General features: G+C 38.3%; 1 protein-coding gene across 1 annotated transcript in view; it reads right to left on the bottom strand.

Moving 5' to 3' along the window:
• LOC104165536 (dedicator of cytokinesis protein 1-like) overlaps window positions 1-19,569 on the bottom strand; it is a gene marked incomplete at its 3' end in the record, with an annotated part of 63,827 nt that overhangs the window by 36,639 nt on the left and 7,619 nt on the right. The window contains exons 5-14 of the mRNA XM_009705186.1: window positions 17,239-17,279; window positions 15,147-15,202; window positions 13,518-13,614; window positions 9,884-10,032; window positions 6,562-6,697; window positions 5,328-5,485; window positions 4,671-4,752; window positions 4,102-4,237; window positions 3,709-3,781; window positions 1,053-1,195 (exon numbers count right to left, since the gene is read on the bottom strand). Coding sequence (XP_009703488.1) covers window positions 1,053-1,195; window positions 3,709-3,781; window positions 4,102-4,237; window positions 4,671-4,752; window positions 5,328-5,485; window positions 6,562-6,697; window positions 9,884-10,032; window positions 13,518-13,614; window positions 15,147-15,202; window positions 17,239-17,279 — 1,071 coding nt within the window. The remainder of the gene's footprint in view (window positions 1-1,052; window positions 1,196-3,708; window positions 3,782-4,101; window positions 4,238-4,670; window positions 4,753-5,327; window positions 5,486-6,561; window positions 6,698-9,883; window positions 10,033-13,517; window positions 13,615-15,146; window positions 15,203-17,238; window positions 17,280-19,569) is intronic.

The raw sequence follows: 19,569 nt of genomic DNA on the forward strand, positions 1-19,569 counted from the left end.
GGAAAGAATCTGAAATGAATCAAAGCAGCTGAAATGTTTTCTCCTTTCCGATACACATTGGCTACAGGTGAAAACAGGAGGGAAAAGCAGATCTAAGTTTTCCTCTTTAGCTAATGGATAACTTTTTAAAAGTTCATTTAGATTTTTATTTGCTATTAACTAGTAGAAATCAGCAAAAAAGTATATAATTGTATATACTACAATTAGTAGTATACAGATATTCACACAGAGTGTTTGGTGGAAACTCCATATTGGCCTGCATAACACTGTATTAATCCAGACCCCCCAGAAAATATTGAACCCAGCACAGCAATAACTGAGCCATCGCACAATTCACTGTTTAACTGGCAGGCACATCATGATCATGAAGTGGTGTATACACACACCCCAAAAAACCAAACCAAACAAACAAACAAAAAAAAACCAACCACAAAACCCAGACTTCAGGAGCTAACTCAGTTTCACATCAGCAGAGTGTAGACTGAATTACAAAGGAGCAGTCCCTAAAGGAAGATATCAGCGGGGTTGCCTTGCTCTGGCTCCATCCTTACCACCTCCGAGCTCAGGCGGGCGCAGTGCCGGTGGGAGCAATGCCCTGGTCTTCTTGAGAGGGAGCCAAACGCTGCCAGTGCAGCTGTAAAGCGGAAAAACAAGGCGAAGGAAGGGAAGGAAGAGAATATCCCTTCCTTCAACATTAGGAGGCCAAAGTCCACAGCTCAAGGGCACAAGAGCCGACTCTCTGAGTCATCGTTTCCAGTACAGAAATATAAAGATGTCCAAGCGATGGACAATGCAGAGAAAGGACAGACAACCTGCGGAGCTACCATGGGGCAGGGGGGGAAGGTGCAGGGCATGGGCATAGCAGAATGAGCACTGAAGTATGGGGAAGAGGGGGAACAAACTATGCAAACACATTTTCCGTTACCAAACTGCAATGAACAAGTGAAGGTAATATTATGCACCCTTGATTCCAAAATTAAAATCGTCACATGTTGCAAATCAAGCGATGAGCAGTTTTAGGTACGCCGGTGTATATAAAGAACAGTACATACCCTGACCCTTGTGGTTAACTTCTTTAGCAGCAATCACTTTGTTTATAACAGTCTGAAGGAAATCATTCTCCCCTGCCACCCTGGGTGAAAAACGGGATGATATGTTCAGCTGCTTGTGTCGAATGGCGTCATCCAACGCTAGCCTGGAGGATGCACATGACGACCAACACCAGGAAACAAAGGGTCACAGAAAACCAGAAGTCACAGTAACAAGGGAACACAAAAGATCGTATCATAGTTGTGACAAAGAGTATTTATTAGTCAACGCAAGACAAGGGACAGGAAAGGTAACAAGAAAGACAGAGGAAGATCATTAATCAGAAGAATGCTGATCTACCACAGAGAAGTACAGCACACCTGCGTCGTTACTTCTCCCTTCAGGGACACGCATGCACAGGCCCCAGGAACACTTGGTGAGGACAGGAAGGGTGTCTCCCACCTGAGAATCCTCTGTTAAGCAGTGAAAACCTAGACAGGCAGTTTTCTCTTTAATATATATAGAGCAGACTGGCCCTGCGACACCTCCAGGGTCACTTCTGTCATTCTATAGGTTAAGCAGCAGTGCATACCGTCTGAAGGAAAAGCTACCGTAAATCTCACAGAAACGGCATAGGAGAAGAAAAGCAGATAATCCAAACGTTCTGTTAAACTTGATGAATAAATGAAAAGATGGAAACTATAAATAAACGGTAGCATTAAGTGTCATTTAAGTAATCTTGCCAAGTGCTTTTGACAGCCATTGTGTTGGTGGCTAGTGAATGAATACAAACAAACAAAGATATGAAAACAGAATTGCATGTGGTACAACAGAAGCAAAGCATGGAATGAGAAGAAAAAAAACGTGGCTTATATATACAGCCTAAGTCTACGTTGGAAATAATGACACCAGTATTCATTGCATGTTTTCACATTATTCATATTCTTTGGAATATACTTTTTCAGAATAATATTTAAATTTAGTATAAAAAAAAATCACATTGTACGTCTTTTCAAAAAGCTGATTTATATATACAGAAAAAATAAATCAGTGTTAATGGAGCAGAAAACTAGATGTTCCATTAGCATCCACTTTGATACACAAAGATTCATTTTCATGGCATACTTCCATACTCACTAAAAAACAAATTGCTATTGTTTACCACACAATAAACAGATCATGAACACACCCCTCCCTAAAAACCCCCTCTTTTCCTTGAAAAATGGAACTGTATTTCTGGTTTTTCACATTAACACCCTCTACGCCACTCCAGCGACACTGCTGCATACAAACGAAAGCATTTCAGACACGAGGCACATGCCCGCTCGGCTCCCTGTAGCACCTGCAGACCTTGCAGTCCTCTCGATGGCCCTACATCTTCAAACCACAAGGGCTTCCTGAATCAAGCCTATTTTCCAAAATAATTTGAGATTACATTATTTCAAGCTTTTTTTCTAATATTATTAAAAACACTCTGAATATCCATTAGTATATTAATCAAGCTAACATAACTATGTTTTGCCTTTTTGAACGGATGGTAGCTTAACATTTCACACAATGGGAAAACTAAGCATTCATATTTTATGCACATCTATTTGACTTATCCCTTCTACCTTTCCCCACTTCATGGAATAAAATAAAAACAAAACCTATAAACTATGGATGGAACAGAGTATTTGCCACATTCTCTTTTGTTAATAAGCTTTCACTTCTAAAAGCACTTTCTCTGCACACATCTATATATTCACAACAATTCAGGCTATTAAACCCATATTTCTTAATATGATTTTGTGGCATGAAGTTAAAACTGATCTTCAATATTACATTAAATTCATACATGCCTGTACTTTAAAGGACGCCAACTCCGTATTTGCTATTATCCAATTTAATTATTGTAAAATACCATCCGTCAAACTCCACGTCAGCAACCTTAGAGTCACTGTGGAAAGGTTTGCAGCTTTAGACGACTAGAAGTAAGATCAGGTCCCTGTAGCAGAAATGTCTCCTTGATTCTGTGAACCAGCTATAACAGGTGCGTGCAGCAGACACATCCTCTCCCTTACCATCCAACCAAAATACCTAAGGTTTCTGGTAAAAGTCTCACACGATAAAGTTGAATTATGAAAAGATACTGCAGGAGGTATATCAAGCCATCTTTCAAATTCTCAGCTCTTGTTTATACTCCAATTACTGTGGCCCCTACTATGAAATTACATCTGCTACCAAGAAAAAGATAAATGTCATCATTACTAATTTCACAGAAGTCACCTGCAGTGGATGTTGATAACGCTGCTGGTCTTTATCAATCTCAGGCAGAGCTAAAGCACCAATATACTTATTGTAAGCATTTCACCTCTTACATATTATCTCCTTGACATCTTTAAACAAAAAGAAAACAAGACTGCAAAACTGGGAATGCATGCTTTAAACTCAGGACTTACAAAAAATAAAAGTTTGCAGGGCTACCACTATTCTAACAGTAAATTATCAAGAAGAAATATTAGTAAGTACTACTCAAGATAAAATACCACACTGAAATAAACTAGCTTCCTACAGAACATTTCTTCCAATCAAAAGTTTAAAATGTTTTGGGTTTTTTTTTTGTTTTTTATTTTTAAATGACAGCTAAAATCTTCATTATTTCATTTCCACTTATTCTTTAAACTATTCCCTACTTACGGTTGAAATGGTATGAAGTGCTGTTTGTCCTCATCGTCAACTTTTCCGTTAATTATGTCAGTAACGTCCATTACTGAAAACAAAAATTAAGTGATCAACATGGGAACAGGGGTTTTGAGGGGCTGGAAGCAACGGTGACTCAGAAGGGGGAGGGACTTATCAACGGCGCAGTTTCAGAATTTTCCTATAGAATAACATCATATTGCAAACAACCTTTGGCATCTCTAGCTAACACAAGTCCTGGAAGCTACAGTAAATTCTACAATACAGCAATCCGTCTGATCAAATTTGGAACAATTTTGAGTTTATACAACCCCTCAGGAGTTTCACACACTCGACTTTCTATGCAAGAACCTAATGTGATATGGATAGATACAGCACACAGAGTGTTACCTGCTACTCCAAAAGGTCGTCGCAGCCCAGAAGTTAGTTTTCTCGTGTTGTTGTCCCTCAGCTCCATCCTGCCCACTCGCACAATCTGACAGACGAAACTGATTTTCTCTCTTTTCAGGTCTTTGCTGCCCAGGTCCTAGAAATAGTAGTTTCTTCAGATTATAATAATTGAATTTCAAGTTCCGTTTTTGTAGGCAGAAGGTTTGCTGCTCAGAATTTGCCTTTGCCGTGCTAGCCTCCAGCACCAAGGCAAACTGTTTTCAGAGTAAAGGATTTTTTGTAACAGTGCTTAAATGTCTTATCTTGACTTCTGTGTAAATTAGTTGCTTACGAGGCCAAATCATTTCTAGTAAGTTAAAACTTCAAAGAGCAACTTTGGTTTTAGTCAGCTGTTGAGAATACTTAGTAGTCACTTACGAAAAATGTCTCAGGTGAGCCTTCCCCAGGATCATTATCTGCAGAGGTAACTCCACACTGTTTACATACACATCACTACATTCCTCAGTTACTCACAAGCTATGAAACAAGTGCTTCAAAATTTGCCAGCTGAACCAAGCGCACACACTTACCGTGAACACTGCTCGAAGGTTATGCAATCTGTCTATATCTTTAGGGAGTCCACAGCTTGACCATCGCACTAAGTAGTTTTCACTGAAAGAACAATATTTTGAGGATTCTTTTGTTTAAATGGCATCCTTTAACATAAGCAGATAAAATCAACTTCAGGATTTACAGAATACTATTTTAAACCCTATCTACCTATCCTAAACAAATGAGTATTTACTTAGCAGAGAGCTGGCATTTCCCTTTGTGTACATCATTTATAAAAAGAAAGCAACTCTTCAGCAACAAAGCGAAAGAATTTCTTTAAGAAAGCAGGGTATGCAGAAATCAAACTCTCAGATTAGTGCCAAAGCTGCTGCCAAGGGAGGGCACACAGCCTTCCAGGTGTGTTCAGGTCTCACTTCAGCTCTGCACTTGGTGAACCACAGGCACAGTGTGACGAGGAACACTGCAACCCTGAAATGTACCCGAGGTGAAGGGGCTTGCTTGATGCTGTGCTGAACATGACGATGAAGTGTTGCTGCGCTGCTGCTTCCCAGATGACTCTGTCCTACATCTTTCACAGAAATTTGACTTTCATAAACCCTCTCATCCTGCAAAACTACCTCGCTGCTATAACTGAGTAAGCACAAATTAGGGAGTACGCTCAAGAGTACACTAACCTGATAAATTTTGATTCCAGTGGATCATACAGAGACATCAGGACTTCAGCATCTTCTCCTATTTTACAGACTACATTTTTTAAATTTACAAATAAAGCAAATGAAGGAGTGGCAGCAAACTTAGCTTGTCTGTTGATATCGATATTCTGTTTCTGAGACTGTAATTCAAGAACAGAAGAAACTTAATTTAGCCTAACGAATATCCAATCGCTATAAAACTTTCCTAAAGCCTTTCAGACAGAAGAGGGGTTTTCTGTTCAGTGTTTACTCCTGTGATCTTTGTTTATATTAGGATTTACGGCAGACTGCATTTTCTCGATCTGTCTTGAAGTGCCATACTGTAAGGAGAAATTAAAAAAAAAAAGAAAAGGGGGAGGGGTATGTGAAGAAGAAAGGTGTCTTCACTTATTAAAAAGAGAGAGCTAAACAAATAGAGATAAAAATAGATCCTCAAATATACCTGATGAGAAAAGGAATTTTGTTCTTTGCTTTGTCTGATGATTTTCTGACAGGTACAGAGTGCCAAGAAAGACAGGAGAGAAGACAGTGCCATTTCAACAGGTTACCCGCCCCTCGGACTTTAGCTCCCATAAACTTTCCACAAACTACTTTATCTACGCAGAAGGAAGAAAGGCACGTGGGACAAAAAGGAAACTGGCTGAGGCAGGGACAAAGAAACAACTTCAGATGCAAAAATGTAATAGTTTAAATCTCATTTAAACTGGTGTATTTTTACATCAAGTTTGGCAAGGACTCCTTACAACAGAAATCTTCTTCCTTTTAAAAATAATGATTTGAATTGCAAAGAAGCTGACTATTCAAGTCCAATAATGTCTTTAAATTTGCCCCTTGTATTTCAACAAACAAATTTTCAGGATTGGCCTACAGAAATCGTACAAACATAATGAGGGCGTTATTCTACTTGACTCTCAAAAATAAACTCTCACGACATCCTAACATACAAACCTGCTACATACGCACCTCCAATATCAACCTACAAATATAGTCGACTTACTGATACAGGTCTTAACCATAAATTCTACTAAGCCCTTTAAAGGATGAAAAAGACAATTAAACAGCCAAAGACATACAAGTTCTTATAAAATGTTTAAGCCTGATAACTCTTCATAAATGTATCAAATTCTTCATTACGAATGCTAAAAACAACAGTCACCTAATTAGTTTACAGTCTCATGTTTCAAAGGGAAAAGCTACAGTGCATAGTATATCTCACTTTTTCCTCCTGTAGCCTCTCTTCAACTTGCTTGGAAGCTATTTCGTGTGCTCTGAAAAGGCTAATCGTGCTGGTCTGCTCTGGGTCCAAAATATTGCCATCTTCATCTCTAACAACCAGATCCAAATCAAGAATTCTAAACAAACAAAAAAATACACTTGTGAATTAACAGCGCTCAAGTAAATGCTTTAAAAACACTGTCCAAGTGTTTAACATTAACATCATGCACACTTGACATATCATAGAAAAAAAAAAACCTATCTGATACATGATAAAACAATTTAACACGTCAGCAATCCCAGAGATAACCATCCCTGGCTGGAAGTCACTTCTTCGCACGGTGCAGAAAGAACCGATGTAAATGAAATAGCAGAACAGCTGGGGAAGTAATTTCTCAAACAACTAAATTTGCAAGAGACTATCTGATTCATTTGACAGTTTGAACAAACAACCACTACAGTCACACCACATGCAAACTGGTCATTTCATTTTGTCCCACTCCACATTCTCCTCCAAAGCAGGCATATTCATGCTTTAGCAAAAACCTACAAGATACAAGAAGGCATAAGTTGTTTCCCTTTATTTAAAGCAGAAGCCAGATTTCTGTCAGCAGGATGTTAACGTCCACGATTACCTTCCGTAGAGAGGAATGCTTCTGCTGTAATCAAACCCAGTCTTAGGAAAGGCCTTTCACATTTTTTTTTGTATTAGTACAGTACTGGCAGCAGAACCAAGGATTTTTTAAAAAAAAAAAAAAAAAAAAAATCAGGTCTAGGTTGATCTGCATTTCTCTACCTATCTTCCCTACGACTGACCTCCTCACCTCCATTCCAATACACACAGTCCCTATTTTCTTCTTCTAAAGTCTGTAGTCATCTCTCACAATGGAGCTGCTGTAACTTTGGTTTTGAAATATGTTTGATCAATGAGCTTAAATGTAACTTGCAGTGTCTGATAAGCCACCCAGAGGTTCGTGGTTTATCTGAGAGGAAGTCCCCTTTGGACATAACCCACGATCACTTGCAAAGAAGAACAGGAGCTGTGGCAGACAAAGGTATCTTTCATGTACTCAGAGGATCACTCCTCGCCCCTCCCTGACAAGAGGGAAATCTGGACGTCTTAAACAAAGCCTTCAGCAGAGTCAATACACAAACCTCTCCGATTAATTGCACTGCATTAATTCAAAGGTAGATGAACATCACTCAAGTTGCAGAGTGCAGGCAGCAGCTTATTAAGAAACACCTCCTAAGCTCCTCTCTGTAACCGGACTTCTCTGTCATAAAACTCTTCTAAGCACCTCTGGACCACCAAGCTCCCAGATGAATTTTCTAGTGAGAAAATGGTTTCATCATTAAAACCAAAACCATCATTAAACCCTACTACTGTTTCCTGGACAGCAGCCACAGCAGGAGATGCACCCACTGACCACTTGGTTCGTGACTGTCAGCCCTGGGTGAACACAAGCAGAGTCCTTCCGTAGGAGACACCTACCTGGACCAGAGGAAATTCAGAAAAAGACTAATCGCCCAGGCTACTACACATCAACAGGACAAGAACATTTGCACAGACTGTCAAATAAATAGAAGTAAACACTCCTTCAATTTAATTTCTTTGTTTTATCCTTTAACTTGCAAATGATGCTTAGAAAATATCTGAAATTTTTTCCTAAGTATCCCAGTTAAAGATTTTTTTCAACTGAACAGAAAACGTTCTTTTCACAGCAGAATTATCTGACCCAATTTCAGGAAAACATTAAAAATACAAATTCGTAAGACCATTTTTACTTCCTCAGTTATTTTGACAACATGCAGTGAAGCTGTTGTCTTTATTTATAGAAAAAAATTTATTTACAAATCAGTATTTCACAAAATCGGAGAAGTTAGGATATGATTAGATCAGAAAACATTTATAAAATGCATAATTAATTCATTCTGTCTGGATATTGAAATCATCATTCATGCTTATTTTAGACAAAAGTGAGTGTATGACTACATTAGAAACATACGGTATCTTTCAGTTGTGAGTATTTACTCAGAAGTTCAAATTCACTTCCCTCCTGTACTCCGCAGAGAATGTCCTGATCACTTAATTAGTCCATCAGAACATTATGAATATAAAGCACAGCACAAGATGTTCCATCGTATTTGAATGTTGAGCATCTGGAGGTTATTGAGAGTAACTTTAACCAATTCCTTAGACAGATGGTAAAATACAGTAGCCAAACAAAAAATACCAACAACATCTGGTTAATTGTCTACTAAGGTACAACAGTCCATATCTTGGATTATAAATGACAGTTACTGAGTGAATGCAGTTACTGATGATTTTTTAAAATTTTTTTTTTTTTTTATCACAGCTTTTGCTGATAAAGTGCATGAACAGAAATACTGCAAATTTGGTAGTTCTTATGGAATAAAACACAAATAGGTGAAATCTGATGAGTTATTTACATCACAAGGGATTTAAAGACTGGTTTGCTGAAAACTTCCTCAGTTCCTAGGTGTGCAGTATCACAATGCTGTCTCTCAGTATTCAAAACACTGCTTCAAATAATTTCCCGATTGAAGAGTAAGATATGATTTCACATTTTTAATCAAAATGGAAAGTCATAACTGTACAGACAACTTGTAACCTAAAACTTGTATTTAAAAAAATTTTGCTTAAATCCAGACCACTGTTTGGAGAGTTAATACGTCTGAATTACTAACATACCTAACATATGCAACCTGTACTGCTGTCTTTTTTTTTTTTTGTAAATATTTCCTTCCCAATTTCAATTCTCTTCTGTTAAATAGATACTTTCTTTTATTAAATCTGTCTGTTAATCTTCTGGTACAAGCTGGATACTATATAAGTAGAGGAACAATGAGCTAAATGATGCTTCCGAGCCAAATCCTTCAACATCACATTACAGCTAAGTGACTTCAGGGAACGTGCAGTTGGTAGCGTTGAGAACGTGGCAACTGTTTATGCTGCAGAAGCAAGTAGAGTTTAAATTATATTTTGAGTAGAGCCAATACTTGCGCTTTTCAACTGACCTTAAAAATTACAACTTCATACCAGTATCAAATTGCCAATATCAACAAGCGAGAGAATTGTATATGGATTCCACTTTACATATTATAATTTGTACTATACTTTACAGATGCTATTATCAACTTCATTCTTTAACTTGCTATAACAGAACTGTTAATATACTACTATTACATCTCCATAAATACAGGAGAAAAAGAATCTTGCAAGAAGTCATTGACAGCTAACGTGTATTACACAAGCTGATTTGGTTTTAAGCATAAACACTTGGAAAATATTGTTCACAAACCTGTTGCCATAATCAATTTTGGCAGTCACTTTCTTTTTCAGTTCTTTGAGCTCATCTTGGGGTAGGGTCCCAGACAGTATTTGAGATCTCCACTCAATAAGATCATATATCATGTGCCGTACACTGCGAAACATTTCTCTGTTATCTTGCTGTTGGGAGGAGAAAGATGGGTAGAAGTTAGTTTTGAAGTCTCCTGAGCATCTTTTAAATACATATAATAAAGTGCAATTATAAAATACGAATTCAAAAGGGTAAGAGTATACAAACAGCTCTAAGACAGGAGTCTAATTTTCTATAGCACAGAACACTGAATACAGAGTCTCACACTCTGCTTTAGGTATCTAAATAACTGTAAATGCTTCTGTTTATGTTACCTTAAAACCCAGGTAATACTGTATTCAGAACAGGCATTCAAGGGAAAGGCATCCTTTTCTTGGTTCTCAGAGTAACTTTATTCAATGACCCTCTACACTGAGTAGAGTAGGACTAAAAAAGGCACATTTTAACAGCAAGAGGCTCAACTTCTGCAATATTCCATCTGCAACACATTACAGAATCCTTCCCCCGCCCCTTCTTAAACCTTCAGAATAACATTTTAAAATTCCTCAGTGTGCAAAGCTGAGTGCATCAGTATCTTACAAGTCCACAGGTAACGTCTGAAGGCAAGTGAAACACCAGGAAAGCTCTAAATCTTATAGGAAGTTAAATACCTTAATTGTCTCTAACGGCTGGAACTATGGATATTAAATAGTACCAGCAGAACACACAAACTTTCTTTGGCAACATTCAGCTAAGATAGGACAGAGGAAGATAAAGTTCCAGACTTACAATGGAAGAAACCTCTTTTCCAGGGCATTTGCTATATGCATGCCCATATACACATGCATTCAATAGCAAAAGGTAAATCTTTAACCACCAAACAGAATTTGACATCTTGGTTTAAACTGTGGACAGTGCATATACACAACAATTTTAGCGCAAACAATACTATGCAAAACTGAAGCTGCAGAACAGCAGTCTATTTTTATTGTGAAAGATAACATCGAGACAAAGACAACACAGAGGTCCCAAATGCTTTGATCTTACCCAAAGAAGTCTCTCTCGCTGTTTTCATAACTCTCAAAATCTAAGCCATTAGTTCAATACACTCTTAAAAAGAACACATCTTCCTAAACACCCTACATCAATGAATTATGCAGGCTATGCATAGCTATCTTTCATTCAGACTACACCTAGGCCTTAATTGACCGAGAACAACTGGAATAATTAAATAATTAAAATAAAGTTCTCCACTATATATAAAGGACAACTAAAAACTGCAGAAGGTGAAGGAAAAGAATACAATGACTCAAACACTCAGGGAGAAAAAAATATCTAACTGTGAAACTTAAAGACTTCAGTCTGTTCAGATTATCAAAAAGCTGACTTGATTATAGTGTGAGAAACATCACAGAGAGAAAATACCCGTTATTAAAAGCTCTTTAATGTAGCAGAGAAAGACACAACAGGCACATATGGCTGGAAGCTAAATACAGACAAATTCAAATGGGAAAGAGGTTCATGATTTTCGATGCTGCAGGCAATCATAAACTAGTGAGATGAAGAATGTGCCACATCCTCTGCTATCTGCAAATCAAAACTGAATACCTATTCAATATTCAAACACAAATTATGAATGGAATAAAGGCATAAATGTGGTCATTTAATGATTTCTGATATGCAAGATGTGGAAAACGTGGAGTTTCTGTCTAGTCTGCAGATTGACCAGATTACCAGTTACCTCCAGTAAACCAAATCTCCCTTGAGATGCACCAATGTGCACCAATGCTCTTTTTGGCATTTGACCACATGCAATTAATCCAACAGATATCCCTGAGAAACAAACTATAAACAAACTCCTTAAGTGATCCACCTACTCAGAGTAAAGCTGTAACAGGGACTGGAACCCTTTCTGCTACTGAATTGCGGCCACTGGTAGCATCACGCCTTGCCTGCTCTTGAATTCAAAGTTATTAGCAAAGCACTGCATTATTGTTCAGCTGTTCATATGTCTTCATGGAAGTAAAGGCATGATAAATGAGACGCTAAATATTAAGTTAGAAGTAGTGATTCCCACACAAGAATTTTATCATTTCCTAAAAGTTACTGCTACTAAAAGCACACACAAGTCCTGGTAAGAAAACTTCTAACAATGTCTCTTTGCTATTCTTCCTTTCTTACTGTCTGTGCCCCGCAACCAAGTCTTGTGCACTTCTGCAAGTGGTATTTCTCTGACATTAAGCAATACGAGATTTCAGACTCAGGATAATCCCCCCAAAAAGACATCAGGGTCAAAACGTAATCCTCACTGTCCTCAGCATAGCAGTGGAACCAAGGGCAAAGCTGTTCTCAGTGCTCTCTCCAGATGCTGCTCCTCCCAGTTTGCTGCTGCCTGTCTACTTCTTCCTTGCTCCCCAACACATGACCTCTCTAGCATTACCATCACATTAAAGCTCTCTCTTTAATATATAATCTGTTTCTCTTCATATAAGATATTATCCTTCTTGTCATCTACTGCAACACTACATCACTTCCAGCATACTATATGTTTAGTCTTTATTTTCATGGGTGTGATTAAAAACCACCTTAGTCAACATAAACATCTTCATTTCCAGTTAGTGTCTTCATTACACAGCTTGCACTTTTACGATAGAAGATTTGAAATGTATTTATAAGGAACAGAGACTCTGTTTTAAACCCTGCTTTAAATATAAGACTTTCATGTTCCCATTATCTTGTTAGAGTGACCTTACACGACGAGAGCATGAGGAGTCTGAGCTAGGGTACCTTACATCCTACAGCATGCTGTTGCTTTACATCTGAACTGCACTTTTAAATGTACGTTTGAACACTATTTAGACCTTACTTAAGAGCACTTTCATCTGTGTAGTTTCATGGTTATTGTATCTTTCTATTATCCCATCTGGGAGACTCTCAATGCAAATGCTTCTTACTATAAATTTCTAAGAATATATTCTTATGTGCTTGGAACTTAAGCATGTGAAAACAATCGGGTATGTAACTTAAGGCCAGGATAAACTGGAAACAATCAATCAACTTCAAGTACAAGAATACTGAGAGGTAAAAGGCCCATACTGATGATATTTCAAAGGTTTAAGTTTACACTGACAAATTCAACATCAAATATTCAATTTTTTCATAACATAGACCGACAGCCTTAAAAACTGCCCTGAAAACCATTTTCTTCATTTCTTTAATACAATTATATATTAGATTTTTCCAAATCTGTATATATCTTAAAAATCCAATGTATTCTGTATAATAGTAGCCCATGAAAAATGGGTCATAATTGCTTAACAAATTATTGCCAGGTCAAGGTAACACTCTAAAAAACTGATTCTGCACAAGAAATACACAGTATTTGAGAAAACGCTCAAAAGAAACACTACTGAGATTTGTGCCTTAACACTGAAGATGCTAAATAGCTTTTCATTATTAAAAGTAGCCTTTAGAAACAGTAGCACGAGTGGGATTTCATTGATAATTCCTTCATACTTCTCACTGTCCCATTCACAGCATCGCTCTTTTCATAAACCATGTACTATTGTCAGTGTTTTCCTAAGGTGATACTTACAACATATAATTGCCGCCATATTATAGACCATTCCCGCAGCGTTGTGGTAACCTCCTGAATCAAGGGGAGCTCATTAGGTATAACTGTTTCATGTTGTCTTAAGAGGAAAAGAAAAAAAGTTTGAATTAAGTAGTAGTTTTGGGTAGGTTGGCAGAATCATTCCTGAGAAGGAACTCTTCATTTCCAAAGACAATTCAATAATGATATGGCTGAAAATAACATCACTTATTATAAATTTGTAAGTTAAAAAAAAAAGTATTATCAGATACAGGAGAAGTGGTGTACACCAGTACAGCCACGCAACGTAAACGGTACTTTGATGGGCTGAGACTATGCTACTGAGCTCAGGCTCCAGTCCCCCCTTTAATTTTATACAAGATAAGGATATCGAGACATACCTCACCATACCATTTGTTATTGCGATACCGATGTTACAAGAAGCAACCAAGATAAAAGCCAGATATGCACAACCTACAACGCCATGACACTAATGCGTAATTGTTTTTCAAAATATTGGTCTTGCAAAGAAAAATTAAGCATGCAAGTCATTACCGTTAAGTTTCTGTAGGACTTGCTTTAAAATTATGTGCCATGAAAGTAGGAAACAACAGCTAGATCTTTTAATATTTCACAAGTAGGGTACTTAAAGGCAGTTTTGTAATCAGCAAGAAAGATGTCATTATGCAGCAATCTCATGATTAGTAGTTTTATCATTTACATATTTAACAGTGTATAAAAATAAATCGGGCACAAAGGAATAAAATATTTTAATTCTGTTTCAATCCATTTCATACCTGGCTAATTATTAATTTCACTCCATTTTTTTTTTCTGGGATTTGGTTGGTGTTTTTGCCTGGTTTTTTAATTAAACTTTTGTATCAATGTTAGGAACTTTTGCATGTCCAGCAAAGTTGATTTGATATATAAAGATCTGAACTTTAACAGGTGTTAAATAACAAAAACCAGCCCAAACTATTTAGTGCCACACGCATCAGGGAACAGAGCAGGAGAATCACAAAATGGACAAGTCAACAAAACCTCTTGGTAAGGCAGAAAACGATGCCTGGGTAAAGGCTTTCGAGGAGGAGTCCCGTCTACAAGATTTACTGAAGACGGAATTAAGAAATTACTTAAATTTCATCTGCATAAAAGAAAGGTATCTCATATCAAAGGCCTCTCCTAACATACCAGGCAGCAGTCGTAAGACTCAAGGGCTGGAACATAAAAGAAGTTGGGAAAAATGAAATTAGAATTAAAGCAGGGGGCATGGAGTGGAGGAAGTTAATCTAGGTAATAAAGGTTATAAAGAAAGGTAATAAAAGTTACAAAGAAAAATGGTAAATTATTAATTCTTCTGACACATTTACATTAATATAGAGAAAGTTATGCTTTAGCTCAACTATACGACGATGCAGCTAAGAACAGCACTAGTCACAAGCACTGCTGATGACAGCGCCTTCGAACTTGAGGTAAGTTATCAATTTAAAATATTTTACAAGAGAAACACACACATCTTTGTCATCAGCTCCTTAACTAAGTGGAATCAAGTATAAGTTATCTGATAATACAGTAAGATTATATCGATACAAACAGGAAAATAGATTTTCATTATTTTCAAATCAAACTTACCCTTTGCCTTCAACTATTGCTTCCTTAAGATGTATATACGAGGCAGGAAATATGCCCTTTGAGAGGGTGGGAGAGGAAAAAAAGTGTTTTAAATAACCAGTTGCACATAACATATTGTACTTATTGCCTAAAAATATGCCAAGACACATTGCCAGGTCTGCAGAGTCATTCACATTCACATCAGAATAGTTGTGTTGTGGTGTTTTGGGGTTTTTTTAACGTGCATTTAAATTTTGTATTGCATGTCCTTTCAAGAAGGTGTTACTGTAACCTTAGGAAATACAGACTAAGTATTTTTAAATCTATCTTCACAACATTGAAGAAAACAGCAGAGACACCCCGTCATAAGTGGCCCTGCAAAGGGGTGTTTCCTCCCCCAGTTCAGTTTGCCACGATTCTCCAGGTCCCTGGGTGATCAGATACAGATGCAAGTTAAGACAGATTTCCTTTTGAAAGTGTGAAAGACAGGCGATTTTACCTAGATCTACTCCAAAATGATATTTTGCCTATAATCCAGGTCCGCTGCTTGCTCTTCCTCACATCTAACCAAGCTTTCTTACCCTGCTATAAGATGTTGCGTCTGTCCCCAAACTGTTTTCTTCATTGTTTCCAGTCTTGTAGTTAAATAAACACTAGATGAGAATGGGCAGTATTCCGGGCTGCTTTGCCGTGAAAAAAACGGGCACCTGCACGTGCAGAACGCAGGCATCCTGCATCGCAACCCATAGTACACAGACTATATGTAATACAGTGCCTTCTACCACCGATCTATTGTTAGTGCTACAAGCCAAAAATCTCTTCAACAGACAGTACTGCAAAAGACTAGTACTGCCTTTCTGAAAAAAAGTTCTAAATTAATTGAGATTCCAGAAATACAGTAATATTTTCAAAATAGTGTAAGCTCACGTTAAAAAATAATTCAAGTTGAGAAAGTAAGTTCCTCCACCTCACCCTCTGAGGTAGTAGTTCAGTTTTCTTATCATCTGGGAACGCAAAAAAGAAATTCTTAGAAAGCTACAGAAACTGGTGGGGTGGGGTGGGGGAAGTCTTTTCATACTGTAAAAAAAAAAAAAAAACACAACACTGCATTTAGCAGCAGTCGGACAAATGCAGCAACAGGTGGAATTAATTTAAGCCAAGAAGAATGCATAATTGCTTCTTATGCTTTACAAGACCTGTTTCTGAAATACGGTTCGTAAGAAATTTAGTCTCTTTCCAAAAAAAGAAAATATCAAAATAGAATAGAAAAACCATAGAACAGGGTTGGTTAGGAAATGGGTGGGATGAACCACACAACTCAACTCTGTACTTTTAGGCACGCAGACGCAAGTCAAAATGCACCTCTGTAGGCAAACATTACATTTCAAGTGCTTTACTTTAAGTGAAAAAAGCAGCAAAACCAGAAGTCATTTAATTCTGGTTAATTACTACTATAAAGTAAAACGCTCAAAAAATAAAACACAATGTTACAACCAGTATTTGTGCTGTTTCCTTTCTTTTTATCTCAGAAGGGCTGCTATAAACAGCAGCCCTTTATGCACGCTGAAAGCCTAACAACTAGGCAAAATTACACTGCAGAAGATTACTCCCCCTCTTGCAGAGAACGACTGAAAATCACACTGTAGATCTCCGTATCACTTTCCAAGACGCAATTGCGTTTTACGAGTAATACATTATTTAACAGACAGTGAAGCAAAGTGTCAGCCTCTAAACAGACCAACTAGAACATAAAGTTCTGAACTTTTTACTGAGGCAAAGGCTCTGGTACACCAGTTACTGCAGAAAACAAGCTGATGCACATCAAGTCATCTACAGTGACTGTACATACATATAGCCTTAAATTGCAAGAAAATAGATATGCAACTCAGCTTTTAAGCTTTGCTAAAATAAGTTTCCATTAACTTGAAAAATTCACATTTACCAGAGGTTGAGACTACACACCAACAGTTATTAGAGATCACTGGACAATGGGGAATCGCTCCCATGCAGTACTGTAATACATGCCCAAGATCTCCGTTATAACAACACACCCAGTGCCATAATACATCTCTGTCCGAGAGAAAAATGAGCACTCCACTCTGGCAACACCTACCTTCTTGGATTTTTTTCGTAGTGTATAACCTCTGTACCAACCTAGGATGGAAAAAGGGAAAAAGCATTAAAAAGTTCATTAATGTCACCCACCAGCTGCTCCTTCTCAACTCAACAGCACCTTAACGTGGTTTCCGATCACCCTTCACCCCTGCCAACATGCACACGCACACCCCACCTGAATTTAAATTCTCTACAGGATTAATATCCTGGCTAAAACAAGTCGTCTTGGAAGCTATAAAAATCAGAATGATGATGATCAAAGTGATGGAAAAGACTACATGACAGAGATGGCATTTTACATGATGTCTTTAATTGTCATTCATTTAATTTTAACTACTAATTTACCAACATAAACAAAACCAACTTAAGAGTATTACCTTCACAAAATTGTACTGATTGACTGGTTTGATTTTAAAACCTATTTAAGTTCCATAAATGCAAGTTTCCAAACATAGATCAGCCATTTGTCATCTCAGCAGAAAACAAGAATACTTTGGGATTTGTGATTCACACATGAAAATATAAAAGCAAAGAATCCTCCAGCCCTAATTCAGCACAAAGCAGCAAATACCCACCCCGCAGCAGCCCTGAGAGCACACGATTATTCAGCCTGTGCCATACTCCTAGGCAGGCGGTCGTGCCTGGAAAACCATCTTGTTTATTGTGCCCCCAGTTCACGACACATCTGCAAGCAATCACCATTACAGCTTCTAGTGCTGCTCCAGCCATCGCACTTCAGTGCGACTGGATAACCAAAGCAAAACCAAACCCTACAAACTACATCGTTTTGCCTGCTGGAAGGTATCGTATCAGAGAACACAGATGAGATCTTCTGTGCATATTGCCCCCAATTCAGCCCTAGCTTGGCTCTATGCTTGCACTGGGGCTATTTTGTATTTTAGTTTGTCCATGCCATGGCTTGCTCGCTCCTTCCTGCTCAGCACCCCAGGGAACCCCCCAGGTGACCAGAGCTGCCCTCCATAGCTTTTGGAAATCTAAGCCTGGGTGCAACACCAATCCCTCTAGCCCTGCAAATAGGGGTTTTGTACAGCAAAGCATCCCTCTCCAGAGATAACATGGGTGAGGATGGGGGAAGCACAAAGCAGATGTGGGAAATAAACTACAGTCCCACTCCTGATAACAACTAGGGCAAGAAGAAAGTTCAAGGAAGACAACACATGCTGATAAATTCATTGTCTACACTCTGGGACTGGAAATACAAATTAAAGCCTCAAGCACAGAGGATTTTTCAGTCGGCTCTCCAGTAGCAAAAGGTAAAACGATTCATCATCTTCACACTGCACCAGAAGCCTATCCTCCGGGATCACTTGGGGATGGTTAGTGCTACCTTTAATCTGGTGTCTACAACCATCACAGTTCACTTCCCTACAGAGGCTGCAATGGCCTCACATCTCACATTTCCATTGTTTTCAGAGGAATATCAACAAAAACTGTTGCTGAAACGACCATGGACAGTTTCTGGGTCAGGTACAAAAGCGGCAAAGCATCCCTGCTAGCTAACGCTTACTTCACTGGCTGAAATCTGTGCAGAGCCATGCACAGATTTCAATCCTATTAAAGAACTAAATTCCCCCAGTTTTATATGAATAAACCAACAATTTGAAGTTCTGGAGTCTAAACTGATAAACATCATAACTCTGATCAAATGCACTGTACAAACTAAAGAATGTACAATCATATTATCTCTGCCACCTCATTTCTCCCATCCCATCTTCTGTGCTGACTCAAGACATCACTCTGCACTGCAGATTAAAAACCCACGTAGCAAAGAAAGCTCCTCACTGCTGTAAGAGCTACAAAAGACTGCCGATAAGACAGCAGTCGAAATCTGTCTTGGAGAACTGGTTGCGCTCCTGCTCATTGAAGAGGTCCTAATGTGGCCAGGCAAGTCCAACCAGGCTCTTCACTGGCAGCCATCACCTAAATGAAGTTTTGCTGGGTATCCAGCCTCTAGCTACGCAGCGGGGAGCCCCATTTTCAAAGAGCTAACTCTCACCAATTCAACCGGAGGCATCGAGTCTTCCCATGAACATGCATGTATAAGGGCAATGTCATTTAGAGGCACCGAGTCTTCCCACGAACATGCATGTATAAGGGCAATGTCATTTAAATACATGAAGTCATCTCTAATCAACTATCCAAAACATAAGGACTACTCAGTTTCTTAGTTCTCACCTGTAAGATGAGGGCAGCTCTCCAGGCACTACAAAAATTACCAACTCCCTCACAAACATGAATTCAAGAAAGTAAGCTCACAAAACCGTGGTTTTTCTCCAATGCACAATAAACAGTTTGTTGTCAGACCCTG

The sequence above is a fragment of the Cariama cristata genome, unplaced genomic scaffold (assembly GCF_000690535.1).
Source record: "Cariama cristata isolate BGI_N322 unplaced genomic scaffold, ASM69053v1 scaffold12158, whole genome shotgun sequence".
NCBI classification, from domain to species: domain Eukaryota; kingdom Metazoa; phylum Chordata; class Aves; order Cariamiformes; family Cariamidae; genus Cariama; species Cariama cristata.